This window comes from Macrotis lagotis, chromosome X, assembly GCF_037893015.1.
Source record: "Macrotis lagotis isolate mMagLag1 chromosome X, bilby.v1.9.chrom.fasta, whole genome shotgun sequence".
Taxonomy (NCBI): domain Eukaryota; kingdom Metazoa; phylum Chordata; class Mammalia; order Peramelemorphia; family Peramelidae; genus Macrotis; species Macrotis lagotis.
This window is the reverse complement of record NC_133666.1, coordinates 77,903,230-77,919,221: the sequence shown is the minus strand read 5'-3', so window position 1 is coordinate 77,919,221 and position 15,992 is coordinate 77,903,230. Positions and strand designations below refer to the sequence as shown.

At 44.2% G+C, this 15,992-nt stretch overlaps 1 protein-coding gene across 9 annotated transcripts in view; it reads left to right on the top strand.

Moving 5' to 3' along the window:
• Positions 1-15,992, top strand: part of HUWE1 (HECT, UBA and WWE domain containing E3 ubiquitin protein ligase 1) — a 122,331-nt gene that overhangs the window by 74,243 nt on the left and 32,096 nt on the right. For all 9 annotated transcript variants that reach the window (XM_074201727.1, XM_074201728.1, XM_074201730.1 and 6 more), the window contains exons 26-43: positions 1,596-1,841; positions 2,461-2,594; positions 3,104-3,207; positions 3,957-4,148; positions 6,152-6,368; positions 6,958-7,080; positions 7,689-7,923; positions 8,371-8,601; positions 9,423-9,545; positions 10,760-10,855; positions 11,070-11,339; positions 12,146-12,298; positions 12,470-12,597; positions 12,702-12,783; positions 13,205-13,381; positions 13,863-14,025; positions 14,235-14,590; positions 15,014-15,209. In XM_074201727.1, the coding sequence (XP_074057828.1) occupies positions 1,596-1,841; positions 2,461-2,594; positions 3,104-3,207; positions 3,957-4,148; positions 6,152-6,368; positions 6,958-7,080; positions 7,689-7,923; positions 8,371-8,601; positions 9,423-9,545; positions 10,760-10,855; positions 11,070-11,339; positions 12,146-12,298; positions 12,470-12,597; positions 12,702-12,783; positions 13,205-13,381; positions 13,863-14,025; positions 14,235-14,590; positions 15,014-15,209 (3,226 nt within the window). The remainder of the gene's footprint in view (positions 1-1,595; positions 1,842-2,460; positions 2,595-3,103; positions 3,208-3,956; positions 4,149-6,151; positions 6,369-6,957; positions 7,081-7,688; positions 7,924-8,370; positions 8,602-9,422; positions 9,546-10,759; positions 10,856-11,069; positions 11,340-12,145; positions 12,299-12,469; positions 12,598-12,701; positions 12,784-13,204; positions 13,382-13,862; positions 14,026-14,234; positions 14,591-15,013; positions 15,210-15,992) is intronic.

The following is a 15,992-nucleotide window of genomic DNA, read 5'->3' as shown; positions in this document are numbered from 1 at the left end:
ATGTTGTAAATAGGAAAGATCAGCTTATTAGAAAAATTGAAGAAAATGTTAGCAAATTCTTAAATAATAGTGACCATCACAAATCATAAGAAAATATTGCAAATTATGAATAATGTACAATTTAAACTTTGTGTTTTATTTTCCTATAATTAACATTTAAAAATAGTTTTCACTATTCATTTAAAAATTTTTGATTTCCAGATTCTCTCCCTCTTCCCTCCCTACCCCTTCATTGAGAATGCAATTTGCTATTGGTTATACGTGTGGAATCATGGAAAACATATTTCCATATCTGTCACATTATATAATAGAACACAGGACTCCCCTGCCTACTCCTCCAAAAAAAAAAGAGCAAAACAATTCAAGAACAATGAAGTTAAAATAGTATGATTTCATCTGTATTCAGGCTCCATTAGTTCTTTTTATGGAGATGGAGAGCATTTTTCTTCTTTAATCCTTCATAGTTGTCCTGGATCAAGGCCAGCCATTCTTGGAAAAACAGTTTCGGGCTTACATAACAAAAACAACTGAGTTGTTTAGTCTCTTTGACATGGTAATGCCCTTACAGGGTACATAGGGGTGATAGGGAATTGTTATGCAGAAGTGGTACTTTCTGTAATAGAATAAACAGACAACACTAAAAGACAATGCAACAAAACAGAAAATAATCCTGAGAGGCACCTTGCACTAGCTGTTCACTCCTGTGAAATTGACAAACTGTTTTAAGACCAAAACCATCAATATTGAGAATAATGTAGGCTTGTTAATGTTCCATTGGTAGAGATGTGACTTGGTCCACCTATTAAGGCAGAGTGGGGAATATGGGGAGGGGAAATGCCAGTCAAACAGATTGCTCAGCTTGGTCCCTTTGTAAAATGAAAGATGAAGTCAAAAAAGCATTCAAAAATGAACAAGTCTGCATATAGTAGTAAGTCAGGTACTTTGTAAGTAGTAAGCCAGTTGACTTTGTAAATCTTTGATGTATCTCTTGGGGAAAGAAACAACCAAACTAGAAAAGATGGAGGAATTTGTCTCCTTGTTCACATCTGAACAGGACAAGAGAATGTTGGAATATGCTTGTGGATCACTGGGAATTTCTTGGTCCAGTCCAGCATGATCTTCTTGCCATTTGCTGTTGAGCAGAATCCCATACATGGCAAACCTCCTCTCCTTTGGATGGTGCCCTCACAGCAACAAGGCTGAGTGTCCTGTTCATTCTCACCTTTCAGATAGAGGCCAATTCAGGATATCCCTTTTTAGTATTTCCTTAGGATGGAGGTGATAGCAAGAGGAAAGGGAAGGTAGCTCTGAGAATCTTATATTCATTGATCACAACATTTCAGTGACCCATTATAGTAGTAAAAATGAGCAAACCCACCTACCTCTTCAGGAGAAACATGGAGCCTATGCCTACAGTTGCTGTGATGGTTTTTGGGGGGGGGGGTTTGTTTGTTGGGGTTTTTTTTTTTTTTTTTTTTTTGGCTTCCTCATGAAGATGGGTTTGGGAGGGAAGAAGGGACCAAGTTGTTTGGATATGATATTAAAGATGAAAGCATCAATGAAATGATTGTAATCCTTGGATCATTTAATTGCAGACTTTGTCCCATGAACCCAAAGTCCTACAGGAGGGCCTTCTGCAGCTGGACTCTATCCTCTCCTCTCTGGAACCTCTGCACCGGCCAATCGAGGCCCCTGGGGGCTCTGTGCTTTTGCGAGAGCTCGCCTGTGCTGGCAATGTCGCAGATGCCACGCTCTCTGCCCAGGCTACCCCTTTACTGCATGCCCTCACAGCTGCTCACGCCTACATCATGATGTTCGTTCACACTTGTAGGGTTGGTCAGGTAATGAGATTCCTTGAGATAAATGTGCTTTTTCGAGACTCAGGAACTTCTCCCATTCCCTGTGAGATTTGCTTTCTTGAGACAACAGGTTGTCTTGCTTTCTTGACAAGTTTCTACAAGAACAGCAAAGTTTCCTTGAAGGTGCCAATTTCCCTTGGTTCAATAAAAGTCAGCAGAATTACTAGCTCCAGATGGCTGGCTTATCCATAGTCTTCCTGTTTAGTCTATTTAAGTTTCTTCTGAAAACCAAAATTTTCAACTTTATCATTGGTAAGTGGGCTGGTTCAAATTGTAATATGTTATCAAATGTCTTGGGAAATATTTCAGGCTTTCAATATTGGATCATTTGCTTTGAAACTAATAAAAAGCACTATGTACCCCCCCCCCCAAAAAAAGGCACTATGTACTGTGGGTGCCTACCACCCTGTCCTAAAGGGGCATATAGGCTGTAAGAAACATAATAGTACCCTTGATTTGGTCCACCATTAATTTCCCCAGATATTTCTATTCTGTAGAGTGGATGATGGTATGCCAAGGTTTCAAGGTATTGATTTCTCTTTCATCTCAAGTTGGGAGATTTCCATCAGTGGGAAAGTACCATCTCTTTTCTTTGTTCTAGAGTGAGATCCGTGCCATCTCCGTGAACCAGTGGGGCTCCCAGTTGGGTCTCAGTGTCTTAAGCAAGCTGAGCCAACTCTACTGTTCTCTTGTCTGGGAAAGCACAGTTCTTCTCTCACTGTGTACTCCAAACAGGTAAGGGAATAGGAACATGAAGAACTCCCCAAACCTCTTTTGTTCAGAAGCACACAACATAAATAGTTTGGAATTTCTAAACATAAAGATCTCAGTTCATTTCCTGCCCCTGAAATTTTGAGTTGTGTTACTCTAGTCTAGTCCTTTAGTCTCTCAGCTACATTTTTGGTAATGTCAATTGGGAGATAATATCAATTCTGATCCCAGGAGCAGAATCTAGGCTAGGTCTTGTTTTGGGTCCTTTGTTGTGCTCTCTTTGTTTCATATGGGCAAGAATTTGCTTTTGATGATTTAGTACATCTGAGAAATCATAGCAGAGAATGTCCATCAACAATCTGACAGGCAGTAACACTGATGTGTCTGACCCCTTGCATCTTCCATGGCAACTTTTTTTTTCCATGGCTGCTTTTCTTTCTGATTTCTCTAAGGAAAGGTCTTAGATAGCTCGGTACTAGTCAGGTTAGTGACTAAGAAGACAGATCTCTTAATCATTTCTGGTGTGATTTCAGCCTTCCTTCTGGGTGCGAGTTTGGGCAAGCAGATATGCAGAAGTTGGTTCCAAAGGAGGAGAAGGCAGCCACCACAACAGCCACTCATGGAACCAAGAAAACTGGTAACTTTAAGAAGTTTGTTAATGGTTCTAGTCGTGAGTTCTATTTGATCACAAATTGGGCAAGTGATAGTCATTATTGATGGCTTCTAGATTGGCTGCTGGATTGTTGGTGTTCTCTTTTTAATTAGAGACACTGTGTTAACCAGTTCCTTTTTTCAGTAAAGTCTGCTTCACCTAGAGACAACATAACCCAACATGTTTGTCTTTTGGCTCTCCTTGCCCAATGGATGTCAGTGGTAGCATTTTTCTTTGGTACCTACTAGGGTGCTTTTCCCAGTAATCTATCTCTTCAGCAGATCTCTGGTGTATTTTTAACTCTGGGATTCATTGGAATTTGAAGGCTGCCTCTTTTTAGAAGTGGGTAGATAAAGGTCTTCAGATGGAGTTGCCAAATCCACTTGAACCCCACATCTACTTCACATAGATTTTCCAAGTCTGCATTAAATGTATTTATTTTGACCAGGATTGTCTGGCATTACTGACTGTCTTTTCCATGCATACATTAGAAATAGTGAATAGCTGATAGCACAGTGCTGGACATCCTTGTGTCAGGGTAATTTGTTGGTGATGCCTCTTCCTTTTGTTGATGTCAGTGACCTTTTTCATTTAAAATCTATTTGGATCATCCATGGTCTGTGCAAAATGCAATGCTAAGAATTGAGGTTGAGATTAATGTGAGGCCTCACTGCCCAAGGAGCCAAAGTGATTCCAATCCCCCTGTTTTCATTTCTGTGTTTCATTCTGTCCAGAAGGAGAAAGTGATGGGACAACAGCCACCGTGGAGACCTCTGCTCAAGGCTTATTGGAAGGCATTGGCCTGGATGGAGACACTTTGGCTCCCATGGAGACTGATGAACCCAGTACCTCAGACTCCAAGGGCAAGTCTAAGATTACCCCTGCCATGGCAGCTCGGATCAAGCAGATTAAACCTTTGCTTTCTGGTGAGTGACTCTGCTATCTCCCCACTAGGCCTGCAGAACAAAATTGCTGCCTTGGGAAAATGGTGATGTTGGGTAAAATCAGATTGCTTTTGGACCTGCCTGCTTAGAAGTGATTTTGAGTCTCTTGTGCCTTTCCCTTTATTTTCTCTCTTGAAAGTGAATTGTTTTTGTCTTCGTTTTCATCATCGTTTCTGCCTATCCCTTCTCATTCCCCATGTCTTCTTGAGATTTCATTTTGGAACAGTGAAACCCCATTAAACAGAGCCAAGTAACACAGAGTCCAGAACCACACCCTGACAGTGTATGCACCTTCTAGACCAAATTGGCTCATTTTAGTTAATTACTTCTTCTCTTTCATTACTTCGTCTTAGTTAGGATTGAACAGAAATGGATCACTCAACTACTGAAATTTAGAAAGACACCAAATTAATACTAGTGAGGCACCAAGCATTTTTAAAAGCACTTAGTGTGTACTCTAAGTGTAGTGGACATCAGGAAAGGCCAAAACTTGATCTCTGCCCCAAAGGAACTCATATGTGTAAGAAATAATCTTGGAGTGGAGAAAGACTCTGCACAGGACAAGAGATATAGAAAGAGATGGAAGTTAGAGTGTCTGGATTTCCAGTAGAATAAGATTGGAAAGGAAGGAGCAGCACTAGGCGATGAGGGACTCTGAATACCAAACTGAGCTTTTTGGATTTGATTCTGGAGGATGTAAGGAGCCACTAGAGCTTATTGTTGGGGAGGAGGGAAGGGCATAATTGAACCTGGGCTATGGGGAAAATTACCTTGGGGGTTGAGTGGAGAGAACCTTGTGGCAGGTAGATCCACTAGCAGCCTATAGCAACAGTCCAAGTGTGAGTTGATAAGGGCCTACAGCAGGGGATTGCAGTGTGAGAGGAGAGGAAGAGGGTTTATAAAGCACTGTGCTATCAGCTATTCGCTATTTCCAGTGTGTGTGTGGAAAGGACAGTCAGTAAAGTCTGTTTGGTCTTGATTAGTTAACTTGTCTTTCACCTTGGCAAGAAAAGACAACATAACAAGAGAAGCTACAAAGATGAATGGAAACAGGCCTATTCAAGAGGTGTTCTATAGGAAAAACAAGAACTGATGGCACAATTAGGCATGTGAGATGAGTGTGAGTGAGGAATCACAAGGCTTCACATCCTGAGTTACTGGAAGCCTGGTGATGCCCTGAATAGTGATTGAGAAATTGGGGAAAGGGCATTAACGAGCTCTGCTTTGGATAGATTAATTTTGGAATGGCCATCTTCTGAAAGGTGTTGGTAAAGTGAGCACTTGTGAGAAAGTGAGAACTTGAGCTAAAGAAGTAGATCTGAAAACAGCATCAAGATGATAATGAAACTTGTTGGCCTCTGAAGCAAGATAGTTCAAGGAGAGTATGGAAACCAGAGGTCAGTGTGAATGACCTGGAGCTGTTCTGAGCAAGGGATACTGAAAAGTAACAAAATGAGCAACAGGGATGCAAGGGGGCCTCTCATCATTGGGGCCACTTTATGTACTGAGGAAAAGGTGTTTTTTTTCCCCCAAGGTGTTTCTTCCTGTTAGGAAGGCAATTTCCCTCTTAGCCTCTGGTACAGCTGCACAGTATGATTACTATATTGTTGCATGAATGAATGGCCAGCTCTGGTGGTCCTTTAAAATCTTAAAGCTTCAGGGGCGGCTAGGTGGCGCAGTGGATAGAGCACCGGCCCTGGAGTCAGGAGTCCCTGAGTTCAAATCCAGCCTCAGGCACTTAATAATTACCTAGCTGTGTGGCCTTGTGGGCAAGCCACTTAACCCCATTGCCTTGCAAAAACATAAAAAACAAATCTTAAAGCCTCAGCTTATGTCCTACTTCCTTCTCTAATGCCTTTTTTTGACCTTTTGCTTTTTATACATAATGATAACCCACAGGAGAATGGAGGGATACCTGTTTTCCTTTTTGTCTCTAATGTCCCTGGGATTTTTCAAAATGGACTTGGGTGAATTCTGTATTCCAGCCTCCTCGAGGTTAGGTCGAGCTCTTGCTGAACTCTTTGGACTTCTCGTTAAACTCTGTGTGGGGTCCCCTGTTCGTCAGCGGAGGAGTCACCACGCAACCAGTACCACAACTGCACCAACACCTGCAGCCCGGTCAACAGCTTCTGCACTGACTAAACTCCTCACCAAGGGCTTGTCCTGGCAACCCCCACCATACACTCCCACCCCCAGATTCAGGTGAGTCAACTCCCTCTCTTCCCCCCCCCCCCCATGCAATATTACCTTTATTTTGGACAGCTGCAGAAGTGGGGACATGTCTTTGTACTTTATGGGCTTTGATAGCAAGAATCTTGTTTGTTTCTGTTTAACCTCAAATGACTGTTCTATGTTCTCTGTGAAAAATTTACTTCTGTATGGTCCTCTGTATAGGGAGAACCTTGGCCTAAATGGTCTGATATGCAGTCTGTGGTCTCAAGAAATAGTCACCAAGGGGGTGGCTAGGTGGCGCAGTGAATAGAGCACCGGCCTTGGAGTCTGGAGTACCTGGGTTCAAATTCGACCTCAGACACTTAATAATTACTTAACCGTGTGGCCTTGGGCAAGCCACTTAACCCCATTGCCTTGAAAAATCGGGGAAAAAAAAAAGAAATAGTCACCAAACAAGCTGTCCTTTCTTGTTTCTCCTGCTTCCCTGGAGTGCAGAAATTAGCGACTGAGTCCTTATGGAACGATCTTTGTGCTCCCTCTCAAAGGAACAGCATCAGTGTACTATTTTTGAGGATATATTGATATTTGACTTATTGAGGACCATTTTTCTCTTGTTCAGGCTGACTTTCTTCATCTGCTCAGTCGGCTTCACCTCCCCTATGCTGTTTGATGAAAGGAAGTACCCATACCACCTCATGTTGCAAAAATTTTTGTGCTCTGGCGGTCACAACGCTCTTTTTGAGTAAGGACTACCCCTGTAAACTAAGTATCAGGCCCCTTGACCTTTGGGCAAGCCAGTTAAGCCCCAGTGATCCCCTCAGAAATGTCACTGTACTAGAGCAGGGAGGGTATGAGCAAAAGAAAAAACAACCAGCAACCTTTGGAATATTGCTGTTTTGTTTGTATCATCCAGTCTTTGATGAAAGGAAATAGGTGCATCTTAGCACAGTTGTTTGAAAGGGAGTCATGGGTTGAGAAGGGCTATGTTATTCCCCCTTCTGAATAGTGGACTTTTTAGTAAGCCACGATTTCTTTACAAAGAACCCCTGGCATAGTCAGGTATAAAAGCCCAAGTCTTTTCAGAAGAATGTTGTAGATACATAAAACAAAATTGTTTGGATTCCAAAGGAAACTAAATAGGGCTTTCAAAACTACTGGGTCCTCTTAGATCCTAGGTTAAAAGTTCCCCCACATTGTAGATTTGAGCTCAAACTTGCCAAGATCTTATAATTTCCAGAAACTAGTACCCAGTGATGTAGCAATGTGTGCCAATAGAGATGCTGAATTGTTTCCCTCCCTGATATGGGTGTTTGGAAATGTTCTTCCTTGCCTCCCCTTTTCCCCACTTAGAACTTTCAACTGGGCTCTTTCCATGGGAGGCAAAGTTCCTGTTTCTGAAGGCCTTGAGCACCCTGACTTGCCAGATGGCACAGGAGAATTCCTAGATGCCTGGCTCATGCTGGTTGAAAAGATGGTGAACCCAACCACTGTGCTAGAGTCTCCCCACTCCCTGCCAGCCAAGCTTCCTGGGGGCCAGAGTCATCCCCAGTTCAGTGCCCTGCGATTTCTTGTTGTAACTCAGAAGGTGAGTGACTCTAACCCAGAAGGATTTCACTGTGTACCTTTCTTTTGTTTTGTACATTTTATCCAGGACCCAGATAGGTATGAATAATTGCTATCTGTTAATGCTAACCTGTTGCTTTCTACTGTTGTTGTTGCCCTTGGTAATCATCAGTCCCACCCTAATGGACCATTGCCCCTTCCCCATTGATTCTATTCCTTGTACCACACCAAACCAGATTGAGCCTCCCTTATTTAATACCTTTTCCATGAGTTTTGTAGAATGGGGTCACTGAGAAGTCTCTTCTTCTCTCCTAAAATAATCTAGGGATTATCTTGCTTGGGGCAGGGTACAGCATTAAATCTCATTTAACACTTCTAAGACCTGGTCTCCAAGTCCCTTTTGTCCTCAGGGGTTTCTGGGTGCCTTGCTTGTGGTGTTGACCTGTGGTGTTGGTCCTGTCCCTTACAGGCAGCCTTCACCTGCATCAAGAACCTGTGGAATCGGAAACCCTTGAAAGTGTATGGTGGGCGCATGGCTGAATCTATGCTGGCCATATTGTGCCACATCCTTCGTGGTGAACCTGTCATCCGAGAGCGACTCAGCAAGGATAAGGAAGGAGCCCGAGGAGAAGAAGAATCAGGGCAGGAGGAGAGTGGCTCCCGCCGGGACCCTCAAGTCAACCAGCAGCAGCTCCAGCAGGTAGGCATGCTCTTCCTTGGTTGCATCTGGTGGCAGCCATTGGCCAGAAGCTGCACACACCCCACCCCACCCCCAAGACTGGAGACCTTTGACTATGTTTAGAGGCTAAGAAATGCCAATTTTCCCCCCATCTCAGTGGTATAGACTGAGCCCTAATCACAATACAGGATGTCCTCATGCCAGCTTACACTTTAACACCATTGAGACTGAGAGTACTGAGACACCTTCTATATTCCTTTGTTCCCTACAAAGATTGGCACCTATCCATGGAAAAGAGACCTATGCCCTGAGTGAAGGGGAAACTGACAATGTCAGGCTTGTTGTAGGGAATTTGACAAAATAAGCCTTAAATTTAAGCCCAAGCTAGCCAAAGTGTGGGAAGGGTCATTTAAATAAGAGCTACCTTTCAAAATTGTTGCTGCTACTCTCCAATTCTGAAGAGGAAGGAAGGAATTTGGGGGGGGGTTCCCTTTCAAAGGCTTAGGATTCCTCTTTATTAAGCCAGGCCTTGCCCCTAGCCCTAGACTTTTTGGTAACTGATAGCTCTGGGCCTTCTAGGAACATTATAAAAACATCAGTATTCTCCAACATGTTAGCAGGGTCACTTGCCTGAGTAGTTCCAAGGCTCAAGGAGATGGGTCTAATAATCCCTCATATTTAGCAAAAGCTGTGAACTTTGCCATCAGGAAGCTATATTCTTCTCTGGGAATGAGAATATTTGGATCAAATGATTTGTGCATTTGGGGCATCCTTGGCACCCTATGGTTCCAAGGTGAGCCTTTCTCCATTCCAGTGGACTGTAGAGATCTTTCTTCTTCCAGCTAATGGACATGGGTTTCACAAGAGAACATGCCATGGAGGCCTTGTTGAACACCAGCACCATGGAACAAGCTACAGAGTATCTCCTGACCCACCCACCTCCACTCATGGGAGGAGTTGTCAGGGTGAGTTGGGTGGGAATGCCTTCAGACTTGACACCACCACACCCTCCTTTCTCCCCAGTTGACCTTGCATTCTACCAGTTGTTTTTTAGAATACCCCTTGAATCTTTAATTTAGAAACTTCTCACCATTTCTGGATCATTCCAAGGAAAAATCAACCCCAATTCTTTGGGCCCCATTCAGTAGACCAGCCCCCTGTTTCGGGGTCTAGTCTTAATTTTGTTTGTCATTGTAAAGAATTGGCAGGGTTATAGGGTACCTGTTCTCTTGATCTCCTGCCTTGCAACTACCACACTGACTTTCTGATGGGATATTATGCTGTGGGCTATCAGAGTTGTGCGACACTGTGGCTGCTCTGCCATGGTTCCCTCAGAAAATTCCAAGATTTTTGTAATCTACCTTGCAGTGGTGGTCATTGATGGTCATTGGGTCCACAAGAATTGAATAGTTGGCAGTTGAAATCTTCTGTCACACTCTTAATTTCTTTTTATTCTTATTATTTGCCATTACAATCCCTTTGTCTCATGCTGACTGACTAGAAGCTATTTGCATCTCTATCAACACTGAGAGAATAGTTTTTTTTAAGGGTCTATTCATTACAGTCTGGGACATGGATTATAGTAGTGTTTCTGCCCTTCTCAAGCTGCCAATGTATTACAGGCACCAGCACCCACTGGTATAATTGGGGATGAGGGGGATGGGTTGGTGGGGGGTTACTTAGAAGAGCCTCATAATTGAGAATGGGGGTTGAAGGAAGAGTCTCTTTTCCTTATCACTTTATTGATTACTGAATAATTTCTGTTTGGATGCTCTATTTTCCCCATATAAATTTTTCTTGGTGTCTTTTGGGATTTTTTGGTATCATCAAAACATCTCCTATTATTATCTCCCCAATATATCATCCTTGCCCAGAGAGCCATCTGATCCAACAAATGGATTTTTTTTTTAATTTGAGAATAGACTCAACAAAAGTAGTACATTAGAAAAGTGGAAATCTGCATTTCATGTGCAAGAATGATCACATTGCTTCCTCACCCCAGTAGAGGGTTAGGCCAAGGGTATTTTCTCATATCTCTTCTTTGGAGTTGGCCTGGTTCTTTGTGAACTTGCATTGTTAGCTTTGGATGATTTTGTGTGGGATTCACATCTTCCACTGGCCTTTCTCATTCTCTTGTCTTTTGGTCTCCTAACTCTTACCATGCTTCTCATTACTTTAGGACCTCAGCATGTCAGAAGAGGACCAGATGATGAGAGCCATTGCCATGTCTTTGGGACAGGATATCCCAATGGATCAGAGAGCAGAGTCTCCAGAGGTAACTTAAAGTTAGAAATCATTTGCCTGAGAGAAACCCAGCTGCCTCCTCTGGTTTTCTGGGCATCGGTGAATGGGGCTCTGCGTTGCCCCTTAGCTTGTTTTTCCAGGTCCTCCCTGACAGTGCCTATCAGAAAGTCACACAGAGGAGCCCGCTCTAGTAAATCTTTTGCTCTCAGGGTCCTTAACATGTCCTCATTTTTCCCAACTTCCAGGAAGCTGCTTGCAGGAAGGAGGAAGAGGAGCGCAAAGCCCGTGAGAAGCAAGAAGAGGAGGAGGCCAAGTGCCTGGAGAAGTTCCAGGATGCTGAGCCCCTGGAGCAAGAGGAGCTCCATGGGTTCACAGATACTATGTTGCCAGGCTGCTTCCACCTACTAGATGAGCTGCCGGACACTGTTTACCGTGTGTGTGACTTGATCATGACTTCCATTAAGCGCAATGGGGCAGATTACAGGGACATGATTCTGAAACAGGTGGTCAATCAGGTGAGTATTCCCCCAGGTGAGGGCCCAGCCTTGTTAGAGTCTTCGTTATTTCCTGCTCCAGCTTTTAACCACAACCTTCTGCTGTGACATGACCTCCTCATTCTTAATCTTGCTCAGCACAATCAGCACATTTCCCAGGGTAGCCAGCTTCAAAGAATCTCATAGCTCATTTCCCCCTGCCTTCATTGCAGCCCTCCCTTTACCTTGGGGACAGTTTGTCCTAGTCCAGGGAGTCAAGTGCCTTCTGGTGCTGCTGTAACCCATTACTGACATGTAGCAAGTGGACAATTTGCTGTCTGACCTTAAGCTTTATTCAGCTGACTTTTTGAAGCCGGTTTTCTTTTTCATTACATTCATAAGACATCGATCCCTAAAGATAGTTAGCCCAGTACTCTGCATTGTTCAGATCCTTTTGGATCCCTACTGTCTCAGCCAATGTCTTCATAATTTCTCCCAACTTCTGTCATCTGAACATCAGAGAACTGGACCTTGGTCCACTTTTGGGAAGCAGCTCAGGACCAAGACCCTCCTCCTTGAACCCAAACATCCTATGGTCACTCTGTTTATAGAATTCCCACCTGCCTTCCATCTTGTGTACCTAGCTCCAGAGGAGCTACTAACCGTGACACCCCATTCCACTTGCAGAATGTTCTGATTTCTGTAGTTATAATCTCCTTCCATCTTCTTTTAGGACCTCAGAGCTACTCCTTCAAGTGCTTTCGACTGGAGCCTATCTCCTTTTTTGTAGAGTAGCCATGGATATAGAACTACACAAACATCTACTTCATGTCTTTGCCCCTTTCTAGGTCTGGGAAGCTGCAGATGTTTTGATCAAAGCAGCTCTTCCCCTGACAACCAGTGACACAAAAACTGTTTCTGAATGGATCAGTCAGATGGTCACCCTCCCTCAGGCTTCAAACTTGGCTACTAGGATCTTGTTGTTGACATTGCTATTTGAGGTAAGTTTCTGTCCTGCTTATGAGACCTGAGGGTCACTGAGTTGAAGATGCCTTGGGAATTGGGGCCCTTTCCAACATCCAGAGCTTAGGGATAAAAGCAGTCCATCAGATTTCTTTCTTCTCTGTCTCAGATGCTCAGCAGCAATTTTTTTTTTTGTTTTGCCAATTCAGGAATTGAAACTCCCTTGTGCTCGGGTGGTTGAATCTAGTGGCATCCTCAATGTCCTCATCAAACTTCTGGAAGTAGTTCAACCATGCCTTCAGGCTGCCAAAGAGCAGAAGGATGTCCACACCCCAAAGTAAGTGACTACTGCCTATTGCCAAGAATTGCTTTCTTAAGAGACTTTCTGAGGGTGGTGGCTTTGCTGGCTTCCTTTAGGTCATTTGTTGCCTCCATTTTCAGATGGATCACCCCAGTGCTGCTTCTAATTGACTTTTATGAGAAGACAGCCATCTCCTCCAAGAGGAGAGCCCAAATGAACAAGGTAGGCAGAGGTCAGTGAGGTAGTGGCCTTTGACTGAGGTCAAGGTCCCCAATATGGGAAGAACGAATTGGGTTATTGGTAATTCTGTTGCCCATGTCGAAAAACTAGGGCAAAGCCATTATTTGGTGACCTTGGTTAGATTTGCCCTAGGGCTTGAGAGAACCTTAGTTGCCAATTGGGTGACTTCTTTCCAAAGGTTGTTGGTACCTCCTAGAGTTTTCTGAAGTAGGTGTTGCCATTAACCAAGAGCCTCCCACATACCAGTCCTTTTGTGCAGAAGGTTGGTTGTGGCTATCTCTTCTCCCTTATTAGAAGGGTCTGAGCTTCCTGAGGAAACCTTTGTTGACATATGACTCGGGGAGAGGTGACTACCCAAATGTCCTTCAGTAGAGGGTAGGTCACCTGCTCCTTTGCCCACTAGTACCTCCAGGCTAACAACAACAATTGGCGCTGGTTTGATGATCGTTCTGGGCGCTGGTGCAGCTACAGTGCAAGCAACAACAGCACCATTGATTCTGCTTGGAAAGCTGGTGAGACAAGTGTCCGCTTCACAGCTGGGCGGCGGCGGTATACCGTGCAATTCACCACAATGGTGCAGGTACACATAAATAACCTTTTCTTTCACCCAGCTGTATGTCCCACCCCTGGCCTTTTAGAAGTCAGAGATATCTGTTGTTAGCCAAAGAGTTTGTGGGGATGGGAATAAATAGGTTTTCACAAAAACTGGCTCTTGGTGTATTTGCTAAGCCAGTGGTTTAGGACAGTCAAGTGACCAGGTTTAGTAAAGAGTTGCAGTCATCCAAGGATAAGCCAGCTTTTCTAAAATCATCTAGACCTAGGATGGTCTTTCCTATTCTTATATGTTGGAGCACTGCCAGTATCCTGAGTATATCCATATGAAGGGCATCTTAATGGTGATCCTTCTGCTTTTGCTTTGAATGTTCCCAATAGGTTTGTGACTTTGCTAGAGCTCTTGATTTTTCTTCCTGTATAGAACCACCAAGGAGTGGATGTCTTAGTTCATTTCCAAAACTAGGGAGGAGGTTCATGCCTTGTATCCCTTTCTTCTTAATGTCCAGGTAAATGAGGAAACTGGAAACCGGCGCCCTGTGATGCTAACGCTCCTTCGCGTGCCACGGCTTATCAAAAACCCCAAAGATAACAACGAGCAGGAGCTGGACAAGCCCCTGGATGAAGCCAAAGAAATTGATGCCAAGCCAGCAGAGGAGAAACCCTCCAGTGGTACGAGACTTCTTCATCCTTCCCATAGTTGTCTAGCTCTGGTTGGTTGTATCCATTTTGTTAACTGACTGTTAATCATCTCTCATTATGCTTGCAATGTGGCTAGAGGATTTATGGCTTCTCTATCTCCATAGAAATCTTGGGCTTTTGTTCCAGGAACTTGGAGCCATCTCAGGAGTCTTTACTATTCTCCTATCCCCCTTTTCCAGAATGCCCATTGGCTCCTGAAAGTCCAACCCTTGAGAAGGAGCTTGCTGAGGAGTCCCAGCTGGGGGAGATCCTGATCCAGGGTCTCACAGAGGAGATGGTGACTGTCCTAATCAGGGCCTGTGTGAGCATGTTAGGTGTCCCCGTGGACCCAGATACACTCCATGCCACATTACGCCTCTGCCTCCGGCTCACCCGAGACCATAAGTATGCCCTGATGTTCGCGGAACTGAAGAGCACCCGCATGATCCTCAACTTGACCCAGAGCTCCGGCTTCAATGGATTTACCCCCCTGGTTACCCTGCTCTTAAGGCACATCATTGAGGATCCATGTACCCTGCAGCATACTATGGAAAAGGTATGTGGTTATCGCCTCTCTGCAAGCCTGAACCTGCTGTCTAGGATCCCTGACCTCCCCATTTGTTGCCCTGTGGTCACTTGCTTTTCTTGGATCCCAACTGTGTCTTAACATGCAATTGAGTGTGATAATCTCATGCATGGACTCTGTGCTCTGTGTAACCCTGGTGGAGAGCTTGCTGCCTCTGTTGTTTCAAATGAAGGACTTCAATGGTAGCTGAGTTCAAACTTGTGAGCCAAAGGTTAGCCTTGTTTCTGAGCCGTGGGGCAGCCCTTTGGAGATCACATTGTGCATTGTCTCAGTGTGACATAGAAACATTTTCTGAGCTTTCCTATTAGATCTTCCCTGTGATGGTCCATGGGAATCTTTGAGGGGACAAGTCTACTTTTCCAGGGACTCTTTTGACAGTGTATCATTTTCTAGGTCGTGCGGTCTGCAGCTACAAGTGGGGCAGGAAGCACCACATCTGGGGTGGTATCAGGCAGCCTGGGCTCCCGGGAGATCAACTATATCCTCCGTGTCCTTGGACCAGCTGCATGCCGTAATCCAGACATCTTTACTGAGGTTGCAAATGGCTGTATCCGAATTGCTCTTCCAGCCCCTCGAGGCTCAGGGACTGGTGAGTCTTCAGACCATTTGTGTTTGAAGGTGCAGTAGACTTGGATGTCTCCAGAGTGTCTGGATCCCAATATGTCAATATGGTCCTTGGCTATCATGTCCTTGTGCTTATGCTCCCTTTGGAGATTGGTTGTTTTTTTTCTTACCTGGGGAATGAATTAGACAGCAGTTGTTGCCCGAGCTCTTTTGACCCTTCTGTAAATGTGTTAGCATCAGCCAAGGAACAGTTTGGGAAGGCATTTTGGAGTATGGGGGCTCTGAGGGATATTACTGCTCAGTCCAAGCAGAAGATATAATTTTAAACCAAATTGGAGAAGTAGAAATGCAGTTTGCAAGTGGGTAGAGGTCCAGCCCTGTTTACATCTAGCAGTATATGCTTGCAATGGAAGGGTTTAGTCTTGAAGATAATAGAGCCATTGACAGTGTCAGAATGCCTGTGTTCTGATACTTGTGACTTCAGTAATTCTGGGTCTCAGAAGTCATCTACTCCTACCTCTTTTCTTTAATATATGAAGAAAGTGGCTCAAGCCTTGAACTAACCTTTTTTTCTGTCAGGCCATATTTACCTCCCCTAACCCTAAGGCAGATTGGGCCCATCCAAGTGAGGCCTATACCACACACCACTGTCTAAGGATTACCCTGGTTATAATCCTTCTTCCTCTTTACCACTCCATTCAGTTAGAGAGTGGCATCTTATCCTCCCTTCTTCCCCTTGGCCTTTCAGTTTAGGACCAAAGGAGAACTTGTGGGAATTTCTTTAGGTAATTCTACATCCAACTCATTT